The sequence below is a fragment of the Meles meles genome, chromosome 10 (genome assembly GCF_922984935.1).
Source record: "Meles meles chromosome 10, mMelMel3.1 paternal haplotype, whole genome shotgun sequence".
NCBI classification, from domain to species: domain Eukaryota; kingdom Metazoa; phylum Chordata; class Mammalia; order Carnivora; family Mustelidae; genus Meles; species Meles meles.
In genome coordinates this window covers 14,518,754-14,532,840 of record NC_060075.1, presented here as the reverse complement: position 1 = coordinate 14,532,840, position 14,087 = coordinate 14,518,754, and the positions used below count along the sequence as shown (strand labels likewise).

Genomic DNA, 14,087 nt, shown 5'->3' with positions numbered 1-14,087 from the left:
AGCCACCCAGGCGCCTGGAAAAATCCTTTCATGTTGTGAATCACAACTCCACAGGCTGAATCCCTGAGGTGATACCGACATGGAGGAGGAAAACAGTAAAAATACAGAAGGCAACCTGATGGCATCAGGATGCAGCTGCCATCTGGAAAGTGCGTGACCCCAAAGTGCTTTTCTACCCAAAGTTAGGGCCGCTTCTACGGTGCTCTTTCCCCAGGAGGGCGGCGGCACAAACTGAAGGAGAAGGCCCTCATGCGCTCACGAGCGAGGGCTTTCTTTGGCGGACAAGGTTTTAGAAAGTCTACGGCATTAGCACATCAAAGAGTCAATCCATCTTCATTCTGCTTAAACACAGTGGCATTTAATTAATCAGAACCAAGGAGAGCAAAAGAAGTTAGGCAAGGATTGCTAAAACAGACCACTTTCAAAACACTACAAATCTCTTCAATGCCATGTGCAGAAATAAAGTGGCTGTAAAAACCACAAAATTATTTGGCCGTTTTCAAGGTTTGCCTTTTCTTTCTTCTTCTTCTTCTTCTTTTTTTTTTTTTAAACTGGCAACTATTTCACTAGCTTACTTCCTACTGGCAAAGTCCCTCATCAGAAAGCCATAGGCTGAATGGCCTTGTCCATCAGTATCTTCTGCCTTTTCTGTTGGCTTTAGACCAAAGACAGGGAGGAATCCTGGCTGTTAAGGCTGACTATTAGCCACTCTCATGAACACTTAGCTTACTTGTCACAGAGAACCTGGAAAAACAGGTATGGCTTTAGCTGACTCAGAGTCTCCAAAGAATTTGACAAACTGTCCTTTCTAAACCTCGGTGAACTGATCTTACACGGAATCAAGATTCTTGTGTGTGTTCTCTTCTCTTCTTTCGACGAGCTGTTCAGCTTCATACACTTGAGTCCTCTGCATTCTGTTTGTCAGCTCTGTAGGAGACAGTAAGTAAGGTTCTAAAGAGCTGGCGGTAGAGGGGTGACTTCAAAGCGACCAAGCACATTCAGAGTCAAGCAGAAGGGGGCACTGTTGGAATGAAGGAGGGCCAGACATGCGCAGAAGGCACGGAGACCGAGGTGAGAGCAAGCCAACGATCGGTTACCAAACCAGGGCTGGTGTAAAGTAAGTTATTACTTAGATATATTTGGAAGAGTCAATTCAACAAATATTTACGAAGGGCTTACTAGCTTTAACGAACTGCCCAGTACTGTGGGGGATACAAAGATGAATCAGATTTGGTTCTCCCCTCCAGGGGTTCACAATGATGCAAGAACCCTGAAGTCATTTTTCTTGTGTACGCTGTACTAATGAGACTATTAAAGAACTGTATTCGGTTTCAACTACCACCATTTCTTTTTAATGTGGACAAACTAGAGACAGCTCAGAGGGAGAGGACGCAGAACAGGTTCCATGAGGAAGTGGCTGTGGAGACCCAGTTCCTATCTCCAAATATATGAAAGGTTCTGGGGGAAAGAACTGAGTAAAAGAAAACAGGTTTGAAAGCAGGCAGGTGAGAATCAGGCGCCCCAGGAATTTCTCAGCAATCAGGTTATCAGAATCCTGGAACTGGTTACTGAGGGGGTTCCTAGTGCGGCCTTTTCTGGGGGCAGGGGACTGTTGCGGTGAACTGGCAGTTTCAAGTCATGGACATTCACCTTCCTAAAGGCAGGAGGATGAACTACATTTCCCGCAAGGTCCTCTCCTGCCCTGGGTCCCAGACCCCCGAGAGGCCAAGCTGGCTTTCCTTCTACAACTCCCTGAGAGATCTGCTGAGTGACCCTCTGGATCTAGATCCCTTCTAATAAGCACCACAAAGCCACCTGGAATATAAGATAGCAGCTAGGCAGCAAAGCCAGGAATTAAAAAATTTTCCAACAGCCACATATGAGGCAGAGGTCCATTCAGAACAGAATGCAGAACCCTAAATACCAAAAAACGAAGTCTCCCAGTGGTGTGTGCAAATTAGAAACATATTTGCATTTACAAGGATACAAAATGTGAGTAATGAAAGAGGAGGAGATGGTAATTAGAGAGGGTGATTTCTAAGGAAACTTGTAATAGGAATTTCCAACATTCCAAAATACTTGTTTGGTCCAAATTAAAAAATATATATTATTTCCAGAGAAAATAGGGAAATGGGCTATTCCCTTTACACCTGAAGAAACACTAGTCTGTTGAGAATTAAAAACTGGCACCTGCCAGGGTGGCTCAGTGGGTTAAAGCCTCTGCCTTCAGCTCCGGTCATGATCCCAGGGTCCTGGGATCGAGCCCCGCGTTGGGCTCTCTGCTCAGCAGGGAGCTGCTTCCTCCTCTCTCTCTGCCTGCCTCTCTGCCTACTTGAGATCTCTGTCTGTCAAATAAATAAATAAACTCTTAAAAACAAAACAGAACAAAGCTGGCACACGTGGAGGCGCGCGCATCCCAGCTTGAGTCAGGCCACTGTCCGGTGAGCCCCGATGTACTCTCACGTCCCCTATCCCCTGAACTCCTCAAAGACAGGGACCCCACATAAATGCTCGCAGGTGATGTCATTAAAGAGGTGCCCTGTCTGTAAGATGACAGCGCTCACCTCTGGGGCCTGTCAGGACCGTGAGTTCACGGGACTGGGGCGAGCAACCCCGACCAAGGGGATCCTCGGTCACGCTTTGTGCGGCGAACGTCACGTCTCAGTTTCTGTTAGAGGAAAAATGAAGACCTCCCTATACCAGCTTTTCAGTTTTCTTCGCCGCCTCCCCCCGCAACTAGAGTTCTGCCATATGAAATGGAACTATTACGAGTTTGGGCCTTTCGGGTTCACACTCTATCGGTGGTTATATAAAGTCGCCTGGCAGTATCCTGAGTCCCGTCTTTGATAGCTGCCTAAAGTGCCCCAATTGCCACCATAAGACTGCCAGAAAACTCTGGCAAATTACACGTTCAGAGAACAATTCAAAATGGTTACATAGCATACCCTCTTGATCATCACTACTTTGTTTCATATAAACTTCAAAGGTGGTTCCCCAAGATTAGTCTCTACGGAGGAAGGAAGAGAAATGAAACATTAAAAAAAAAAAAAATTGAAGTACGAAGACTAGAAGCAGCTGTGACTTGCATAAGGCACCACATTTTTTTCTTCTAGGAAAACTATGTTGAATGCACGATGAGCCAGACCCTGGCCTGGGACTGAGCGGCTGCGGCTCCGCTGAGGAGACCCTGGGGGAGCCGTCTCTGGCTGCTCCCTCTCCAGGCCTGCCTGCGGTGGGGGCATGGATCTGGGTCAGGGGCGAAGGTTATCTTTCCTACTTCGGGATACTTTCACGGAGGCACAGCTGCGGCTCCTGAAACTGCTCTAACGGTTTGTTTCCTCATTTTTAAAGTGGCACAGAATGTGAGAAATTCTCTACCTGAAACCAGCAGAAACTCAGTGGGAATAGATATCTAGAAAGGTCACAGAGGGGGTCAAAAAGGCTCTTTCTTCTGTGGCCATAGGGGGTTTATTGTTGCTGGTGCCCAAACTGGAGGGGGAATAGCAGGAGATTAATAATTGAAATGTTGCTATTATTGGTTTTCTAAACTGTTTGTGGGCTAGTCCTTCCCTGGAGTCATCATGCCTGTAGCAGCCCCCCAAAATAGAGGAATTTAACGCATGCCTAACAAACTAACAAAATACCTCCTACAGCCAGCACTTCACAGGCACTCATTTCTGATGGAGTCCTTGCACAGCCCAGTGAGGCCTGAAACACCACAAAACTCCGAGAAGTTAAGGAACATGCCCAAAGTCACACAGCTAGATTCAAACTCAGGTCTCTCTGATTCCAGTACTAGACCACACTGTCTGGAACTGAGGTTAAAATTAATGAGCCTTGATTCACTGCTCAAAAGTAGTGAGAATGAAAACAATATTTATACTTACTCATTTTAAAAATATAAAACACAAACACAGGAAAAGATATTTTAGAACATGTGTCATCAAATTCTTTTAATGGAAGATGATTCAGAACCCATTTCTTGGTAGGCACTTTGGTAGGTGTCTTCAGACCCATCTGATGAGAACTCTCAGTATTAGAGTTTTGGGAAGTCGGACTGTGTAAGTCAATACTAATTGACATGACACATCTCGGGTACGGCGGAACATGATTAACTTGGAATTTAGGGTCCTCTAATTCAGAACCCATGGCAATATAGGCCTGTGGTTCTATGTGGCTGGGCTTTGCACTACATACTGAAAAAAAGCCTTGCTAAGCGAGTTGATGGAGTAAACGCAATCGCAGGGCAAATGTTTAACTTTCTAAAGAAAATAAACCTTTTTAAAGAAGTCTAACTTAATCAGTACCAAGTTACTGAAAACGAATGTGCTATTTATAAACCTAACCTTAAAAGCAAGTAGCAGGAGACTGGTAACACTTTGCTACCCATTAATCCTTATTATCAAACATACCCTGTTTCAAAGACCACGTTTCTCCCTCAACAGCGGGCAGTTCAGAGGGCCCCGCTGCTGCGTTCAGACCTTGACCCAGTATCCCAACTTGGGGCAAGTGCACCCCATTCAAGGAATGAGTGCACTCCCAAATTCCAGCGGAAATGCCTCACCTGTCATTATACTGCTCCTGAGAAGAACCCCATGTTCGATTTTTGTGGCAGCTTGAAAACGATTAGAAATCTTCTCGGCGAATTCCCCAGGAAAAGCCCTGCTCCTTCGGATACACAGAGGGAGCCCGTGCATTCTGACTGGGATATGGTAAAATCAGGCTCACTGAATCCAGTGGATCTCGCCAAGGAGGGAAAAAGGAGGTCACCAGAGTCTTAGATGCACTCATCACACTAATAAGTGAATGTAGGTTCCAGCAGCACAATCCTTTATAGAGGTCACCTGTCTGTTTTAGAGCATGACCAACAGTCTCCTTCCAAAAGACCCAGTCCTGAGCTTGTGCCCCGGGAGGCTGGACTGGTTGAGAAGGGAGAGGAGGAAGCCTAGGGAAATAAGGGTAAAGGGGCAGGGAAACTCCGGCAGACTCGAAGGGTACGAAGTGTAGGAACAGTTAAGACAGCACACAGACAAGACCAAGCGAAACCCACGGTGGAAAGAGGTGACCAGGTAGGTCATCTGGAACAGGGAATGGAGCCTGCAAATAAAAACAAGTGAGCTCCCGAGACCTTTGAGATCCATGATTATGCTTAAACCTTAACACCTTACCCACCCACAATTCTTTATCTGGTGTAATGCACCGAAAGAACACTGTAGTCCAACGAGAGTGCCGAGTCTTAGCCTCGGGGGTATGGCCTACATTCCATACGGATTTAGAACGAAAGGAAAGGGAGAGGACCAGCACAGTTTCCGAGATGGGCTTCTCATAAAGTTGACAAAATACATCCCAAATGCACGTACCCAGGCCCTTGTAAAACGGAAAGCAGCGTTTACTACAGTTCTGAATTCAATGCCAAGTTCCCTCCCTAATGCACACGCAGAGTGTCCAGCAGAGGGAGTCTCAAGGAGGTACTTAATAAAGAGAAAATTGTTTCATTTTAACACTCCATAGACAGTGGGAGCATTGACTGTATCCCCCTCCCATAGACACAGACGAACAATGACTGCCCGACATGGGTTCTCCTGCCCTGTTCACAGAGCCACCGGCTCGTTCTATTCTGCCTGGTGGAGTGATCAGAAATTTCGTTTTGTTTTGTCGAATGGTTAAATGGACCTTGTGTTCTTCAGAATCAAAGAGGAAAGCCCCTGGAATAACATCTCTCTGTTGCCTTCTAAACAGCCCCTTTGTTTCTAAGAGAGTCTGAAAAAAAATATTTACAGTCCATAGGTTATTTACAGCCTCATTATCCAGGGCCTGACTGGTAACTTTATTCCATCCAGAAACCAAATTCATTTGGAGCCCTGGAACTAATAACAGATTTTCTTTACAGATAAGTTTTTTTTTTTTTTAATCTGCCTCTTGTAACAGAGATAAAACTATTAATGCGTTCCCTGTCTCACTCGCCAGCACTGTTCTCGGGATTTATAGAAGGATTAAAACCTCCTCTCCCCGCCCCTCCTCTCTGCTCCACACAAACCCTTTCCCCTCTCATTTGCTATTTCATCCACAGAATATCCGAACAAAACCGAAAGAAAGCCAGATGGACCAACGCTAAAAGTATGTAAAGGCTGCTATTTCAATGATTTCATAAGAAAAACATTTTCACGATGAAATGACTGAAAAAAATCGGGCACCCTTCGGTTTAAAATTCCTTCTACTACAAGCACACAAAAACACACCGAAGTGTAAAAACTTAGTTGATTCTGGTTTGATTTCTGGCTGGAAGCTGACAAGAACTGACTGAAGAGAAACGAAAGAGAGAGGGAGGGCAAGGGGAAGTGGAGTGCTTTTGCCCTCGGTTCTTTTCTTTCTTCCTAAAGAGTCAAATGAGAAAAATGATCCCACGCCAGGTGAAGGTGCACCACGCAGGTTTACCCAGACCGACCGAGGAAAACGTCTCGGCCGCCCCCCCCCCCCCGACTTGAAAACCCAAACTATATTTTCCCTTACACACGCTAATGCGGGGAGATTTTAGCCAATTTCATTGTTCTGCCTGGGTCTGAAACGGACTTTTCCTCCGTACCCCCCTCTCATCACCCAGCCCCACACATCCCCATTCGACAGCCCCCCCAAATCGGAGCTCGCGGAGAATAAAGGAGTGTGGGGAGGGAGTGGAGAGCCGTGGGGACAGAGTGGAAAGATCACCCTAAAGGTAATGTTCTTGGGGGGTGAGGGGGGAGGAGGAAAGCTAAACCGCATCACCTTTATTTATTCCAAATAGATGAAAAGCACAGTCACGGGTCTGTCTTTTCCCGGGCGCCCCCTCCCAATTTCTTTTCTTCGGGCAGTAGCCCACCCTCGCACCCCCCCCCCCCAGCCCCTTTCTCCACCCTGGAATAAGATCCTGTGAAATTCCGGATCCCGGCCGTTCCGTGGGCAGGGGAGGGGGAGGCGGGGAGGGGTCGGGAGCCGGTTAAAGCCCCGGGGGTGGGGCGCCGGAGGCCGGGCGCCCGGGGGGCTGCGGGCCGGGGGCTGCCCGGCGAGGGGCCGCGGGCAGAACAAAGCTGCGGGGGCCGCGGCGGCCGGGCGGCGTTGGGCGAGCGGGGTCGGCGGGCCGGGCGCCCCTTACCTTCGTACACGGGGGCCATCGGGGCCGGGGTGTCCGCGATTCATGGCAACGGAGAAGGGAACGCGGCGCGCGAGCTCGGCCCCCCCAGCCTCAGTCGGAATCTGCCATCTTGAGCCTGTGTCTCCGCTCTCGGCGCAGCCGGGGCCGCCAGCGCCCGCATCACCGCCTCACTTGGCCGGCGCCGGGGGAGGGGGCCGGGCGCCGCCGCCGCCGCCGCCGCGGCCGGGCCCTGCGCGGGGCTCCGGGCGGCCGGGCGGGCGGGCGCAGCGGCCGAGGCCGAGGGGCCGGGCGGCCGCGGCCCCCGAGCGGGTCCGCGGTGGGGCGGGAGCCGGGGCGGGCAGCGCGCGGCCAGTGCCCGGCCGGAGCTCAGCTCAGCATGGCTGTGTGTGGGGGCTTCGGCAAAAGTTGCACGGGAGGCGGAGGAGGGGCGGGCGGAGCCGGGAGGAGGGGCGGGGGCGGGGGGCGGGGGGCGGGGGCGGCGGGCCGAGCGCGAGCGAGCGAGCCGCGGAGCGCGGAGTCCGCGCGCAATCGAGCGCCGATGGCACGGATGCGAGGCGGGGAAGGCCGAGCCGAGGGCAGGAGCGGCGGGCCGGGGCGGGCGCGGGCGCGGGCGGGGCGGGGGCGGGGCGGGGCCGGGGGCGCGGGCGGGGCTCGGGGGCCGCGGCGAGGCTCGCGGGCAAGGTGCGCGCGGGGCAGCCCCGACCGGCCGAGGACCTCCGGGCCGCGGGGGGTGCAGCCAGAAGTTTGTGTGCGCGCGAGCGGGGCGGGAGCGGAGGGGCGCGCAGGGGGCGCCGCGGGCGGAGAGTGCAGCCGCCTCGCCCGGAGCTAGGTGTGGAATGAATGAAGGGAGGAGTGGGCGCTCGCCGGCCTCGGGGGGAGAACGAGTGAGGGGAGGAGCTTCTGGCGTCCCCGGGAGGTCGGAGGTGCGGAGCCATTCCGCGCACGCCCCAGACGGGCGGCCCCCGGTGGTGGCCGAATCCCTGCGGGAATCGGGTTTGCGCGCCGCGCTCACGGCCGCGGAGTCCTGCGGGGGCCCCCGACCCTGCCGCCTGGACGGTGGCTCCCAGGCCTCTGCCCTGCTCCTCGCGCTCCGATCGGGGCTTCAGCCAAACATCCTCCAAACTCCCCGCCCGGAGTCTCTCCAGGTTCGCTTCAGCTCCCTCCTGGATTCTTTGAAAGGATGCCCTGCCGTCGCCTCCCACGTAAGAAGACTCGGGTCCACGCTTAGGCAGTGTTTTTGAAGCTGTGGGTCGCGACACATTAACTGATCATAAAATTGGTTCCGTGGATGGCGACCCCTTTAAAAAAAATGCAATGCAGTGGAATCGACAATATTAAAATCCATTGTCCTTTAGCAAGGGTCACTATGGAATCCTTTTGTTTCAGTTATATATACTGGACAACTGTACAGACCGTGATGTAAATTTTATTTCCTACTGTGGGTCAAGGGTCAAAAGTTTAAAATCTGTACCTCGGGAGCTCTAAAGTAACGATCACTGTAACTTTCTTAAAAACAATCATGATTTTCTCACTACTTCTTATCCTTCCCAACCTCCATACCCGGTGACAGCACCCCCCCCCCCCCCCCCCCGCCAAAAAAGTAAGCCCTTTCATACACCTAGCTAGTTTGGATGGTAGTGCATAGTTCCCCCTTCCTCTCAGGGTGACCTTTGACTCTGCCAGTTTCTTCACCCCTATATCCAGTGCAACGCTCCCTACTGCTTCTCTTAGCCTAATGTTACTCACATTTGCAGAATCCTAGATTACCACTGCTGGAAACACCATCTGGGGCAGCCCTCCCTTTCAGAACTGAAAAAGCGAGGCCCCTAGAAGCCAAGTGCATTGCCCAGTATCGCACACCATTCACTCTTAAGGGAACATCTTTGGGCTCCTTTGGTGCTCTTTGCTTCACACCGTTCATTCACCCCTTCCTTTCTATCCCGCCTGCTGTCCTTAATTGGTCTCAGGCCAGTTCACCCTAAGTGCTTTCACCTCCCTAACACACAGTTCTGACCCTGCAGTGCTCCTGCTAACATCCCTCATGGAGTCAACCTCGGCTGACAGGTACCCAGCTCCATGGCTCTTAATCAAGGCAGGCAGGCCTGACTTACCATCCCAAGTACAGAGTTCAGCAAGTCATTGCCTCCAGCAGGACTGGCTCCCTCGCCAGCCTTCCGCCAGCCTTGCCCAAGCTGCGATTTTCCCATTCCCACCAAGGGCGCCTTCTCTATCTTTTCTCTTTCACCAGATTTTCTACCTGTGCCTGACTTGGGTCCTCCACAAAACAGCCAGAGGCAGCATGAGATGAAGATAGATCTGGGTTCAGAGCCCCGTTCCTCCACTTCGTAGCTGTGTGAACTTGGTCACATTGCTTCACCTCTCTGAGTGCAGTTTCTGCATCTGCATAACCATGAGCTCGTAAGAACAGTGCTCTTCCCTTGCATCCGTAAGAGGCTATCATGATATTTACTATACATGTATTGTCTCTCTTCCCCTTCCCAGTGCTACCTAACAGAACTTGCTGCAGGGATGGAAACGTAACCATTGGTGGCTGTTGAGCACATGGAATGTGATTAATGTGCCTGAGGAACTGGATTTTTCATTTTCACGGCCACATGTGGCTGGTGGCTACCATATTGGATGGAGATCTCTTAACTGCCCGCTTAGCAAGGGCAAAAGCCACATTGATCTTAATTCCCTAGCAAGGAGCATGTTGCCTGGCATAAGCTAGGTCCTGCCCAAATATCTGGGGAGTGATGACAGCCCCCATGTATTGTGTGCAACTTCGTGGCACGCACAGTGCTAAGAGCTGGGTATAAATTATTTTGTATAGTGCTCCCCATGGCCCCTGAGGCGGGGTTGGAGATAGAGCTAGTACAGAGTGCTGGCAGATAGCAGAGGTTCAATAAAAGGTTGTTGTTATTATCATGAAAAACTCCATGTGACCTGTGTAACTGATTTTTTTTTCTTTTTGAAAGTGGGGAGGGGCAGAGGGAGAGAGAGAATCCCAAGCAGGCTCCATGCCCACCATAGAACCTGACGCAGGGCTCGATCTAGCAACCCTGAGGTCATGACCTGAGCCGAAATCAAGAGTCTAACGCTTAACTGATTGCGTCACCCAGGCGCCCCAGTCGAATTGATTTTTCTCTCTTCTTCTAGGCTTCCAGAACAGTTCCTCTCACTCAGGCTCTGCTGTCACGTGGCATACCCCACCCTAGATGGCTAACTCTCCTCTTCTGTGGAGGTGGCCTGTCCCCACAACTGGGCTGGCCGCATCTTGGGGCAGAGTCCATGGTATACTTGTCTGGATGTCCCTCAGCTCAGGGCTTGCCCCTGCTTTGTATTTAGTAATTGCCTCTCTCCTCGTCCCAGTTACTGTCAAGCCATGAGTGATTCTAGGCAGTAGCTCTCTGTGGAATATCCCCTCTGTCCTCCCAAAATCCATATGTTGAAGTCCAAACCCCTGTGCCTTGGAATGTGACTGTATTTAGAGATAAGGTCTTGAAAGAGGTAATGCAGTTAAAATGAGGTCATTTGAGTGGGCCCTAATACAATACAACTGGTGTCCTTATGGGAAGAGGAGACTAAGACACGGACATGCAGAGAGAAGACCATGTGAGACACGGGGAGAAGGCAGCCATCAGCAAGCCAGGATAGAGGCCTTAGAAGAAACCAAACCTACTGACCCTTTCACCTCAGACATCTGTCCTCCAGAATTGCAAGAAAATAAATTTTGGTTCTTAAGGACACACGGTCTGTGGTAGGAAACTAAGAAACCCCCCACAGAAGGTGAATTAAAATGAAGAAAGAGCACTCGTGTCACCTGAAAACATCTTAAAGGTGGTCTCCTTCCCACAGGCCCACCTTGGGCATGAAAAGTGAGTCCCATGAAAGGAGAACAAGATGGAGACAAGCAGGTAAGATGGCCACCATGACTTTAGACCACTAAGACTAAACTCTACCTGTGTGACGCTCGACTGCAGCAAAAAAAAGGACTTTCCGTTGAGCTAGCATACATGGTATCATGTAGGTGGGGAAATGCTATTTGAATGAATTTAGATTTTTTTCTCATGAATGGGCAGATTGATACACCTATCTGTCTCCCTTCCCTCCTGTGACTACAGTCATGTGGCAGGAGGATATAAACCTAACAGCGAACTGCCCCTGAAGGAGAGCGTGAGAGCAGGAAGGGGACAGAACCTGAGACACAGCCCCAAGGAGCACCAGTATTTGAAGTGAGGGAAGAGGAAAAGAACTCCCTGTGGGGGAGAGGACAGGGAGGCAGAAGGCCAACCTCCTCATCCTAGGACAAAGACCACCCATTGCAAAGGGAGGTGTGGTCAGCAGTGCTCCATGCTGATGAGAGATCACAGGAGACACGCGGGGGGGGGGGGGGGGGGGGGGGGAGGGAGGACCAGCCATTGGATTTAGCAACAAGGTTACGTTTGTGACTCTGGTGAGACTACTTATGGGGGAAACGGAGGTTCTTAAATTCAACCGGAAAAGAACGTGCAGTGTTCTGACAGGTGGAGAATAGAGGGTGAGGAGGGTTATCGAGGCTCCAGAAGAGGGCGCTAGAGAGCATTCCAGGTGGAAACCGTGCGACCCAGGTCACAGGGTAAGACAAGGACCTGGCTCCAGGGGCTAGCGCATCTGGCTAGGTTAGTATACCCCACGTTACATTTATTTAATAAACACATTAGAACTTAGTATTCTTAGAAGTTTACAAATATTTGCCCATTTAATAACTCCTTTTCTTTTTTTCCTTTTGCACTGTATGGAACTCCCTGCTGCCGAAAGGCCACGTAATTTTAGTGCCTTTTGAGAAATGCAACAAACACAGGAGAACTGGAGAGGACTTAGTAGCTGTCTACGTTACCTCTCCTCAGTGTGTCTTTTGACAAATGGTATGAGTCATATCTTTCTCAGGGCTGACCACACTTGGGGGGGGGGTGGAGTTCTGACCTGGTTTCAAGTTCATTTTGCTTATAGGGCAAATGACAAACGTCTTTTCTCATTTATGCCTACCGTTGTGAAAATGCACAACATCCCAGTACCTTGAAGACCATAAGATGTAGATGTTTGTCTTTGGGGTATATATCTTCAGGTCTTCGTGTCTTGTTATCACTCTCTGGGTGTTTGCACTGTGATATCTGTGCAGGTTGTATGGTATCTGGACTTGATAGGCAAGGCTCTCATTTCCCTGCCTGGTCCTTCTTTCTGTGTCGAAGCCTCTGGTCTTGCCTTTGCAGGATATGCCTGGGGAGAGATGGTTTGCTTTCTCAGGATCTTTTAACAACCTGCCTCTCTCTTGGTCTCTGGCTCTGTGTATGTCTGTTTTTCTCTCTCTTGCCAATGTATCTGCCTCGTTTTCTTTTTCTGTGCATTTTCCTATCCCACACACAATTCCTTCTTTCTCTCTTTCCCTTTTATGATTCATGTCTTAGCAAGTCCTAATACCAACCTACATTTGTTTTATGGATTCTAAAGAAATTACATCATATTTTGGCTTTACACCTTTGCTTAGCTTAAATGGGATATTTTGTAATAGACTGGGGTTGGACAACTGCATGACTCCCCAAGACAAAGTCTTCACTGGCAGGGCAGGATGCTGACAGAAGACGTGAAATAGTAGACATTGCATTTAAATTAGGAACAATCAGAACAATAGCTTTAAGGGCAAAGGGTAGAGCAAGGCTTGGCAGGGTGAAGGGAAGCTATGGAAATGGCCATCCTGGAGAAATTGCACTGGCAAAATCAGGGGAATACAGAAACATCATTCATTTTCTGCTTCTGCTCCTAGAAGAAGGAAAAAAAAAAAAAAGATCAGACACCTGATCAGGGGACACAGGAAAGGCAAAGAGAGGCAGGAACAGTATTCGATAGAAAGGAGTTCTTGTCGGAAGAATAAATGCCATCAGCCTACAAGTATGAACGGAGCACAGAAGATGGGGTGATTCTGTTGGAGGTTTTGGAAATGGCAGATTAGGACGGATTTGCACATGAGAAGCAGTTCAGAGAAGCACTCCAGCCCTGCAGAGAAATTTCCATGATGAGGGGAGATGGGTAATAGCTTGGTTTGCCTGACATCAAGTCCAGGCCGAATGTGGACAAACTAGGCAGAAAGAGCATAGGGAGAAGCCTCCAGCTCAAGTGGATACAGAAAAGAGAGTAGACATAGGAGAGCTCTTTCAAAAGACAGGATCCTGTTAAGCCAAGTTAAGCCTAACTCACAGATTAATCAGTGGACCCATGCATTTCTGGGCTGTGTCAACTTTGTATGGTAGAGTTCCCTCCCACAGGCAGGAAAGAGCTTGCCCTGTGTGGCAACCCCTGGGGGGAGGGGGATGGCCCCAATGGCAGAGGGCTTTTTGGACTGCCTGTCATCTCAGGCTGCCAGTGACCTCTCCCATGCCAAATTCAGGGCCCTTTCTCAGCCTCTCCCCTGCCTGATCTCTAAACAAACATTAGTTAGCCACTGTTAATCCCTTCATCCTTCTTGAATCAATCCCCTCCCTTGACTTCTCATAACAGTGCACTTTTTAAATTTCCTTTCAACCTCCCTGGCCATTCCTTCTCTCTTTCTTTCTTTTTTTTTTTTTTTTCACCAAGAAATTCAGTTCATCACATGGTCAGTGCCTGCCTGCTTACCATGTGTTAGATTCTAGAGCAGGAGCTGGGAGTGTAAAAGGGAATAAGCCACCGGCCCTTCTTTCAAGGAGCTCAAGTTCAAAACCTCCAGGTAGAGTATAATACATTATAGTGAATGCAGCAGTAAAAGGATGCACATTGTCAAAAGCTAGCACAGAGGGACAAATGGCAGAGAGTGTGTTTACAATGAGTGAGGAGATGGCCTGTCTGTGCCCAAGAGCGTGAATCCTGGCAGGGAGAAAGCGAGTAGAAAGCCATGTGTGTCTGGGATCTGTCAAAAGTCAGAATATTGCTACATACCAAGAAC

The 14,087-nt window shown here is 50.0% G+C and overlaps 1 protein-coding gene across 4 annotated transcripts in view; it reads right to left on the bottom strand.

Annotated features, from left to right (window-relative positions):
- The window catches only part of HIPK2 (homeodomain interacting protein kinase 2), a 173,090-nt gene extending 165,708 nt beyond the window's left edge, over positions 1-7,382 (bottom strand). For 2 of the 4 annotated variants that reach the window (XM_046020150.1, XM_046020151.1), the window contains exon 1: positions 7,130-7,381. In XM_046020150.1, coding sequence (XP_045876106.1) covers positions 7,130-7,148 — 19 coding nt within the window. In that variant the 5' untranslated portion in view covers positions 7,149-7,381. Of the gene's footprint in view, positions 1-7,129 lie in introns of all 4 variants that reach the window. The other 2 variants (XM_046020152.1, XM_046020149.1) reach the window with 2 other exon arrangements.
- Positions 7,383-14,087: the final 6,705 nt, after the last annotated feature.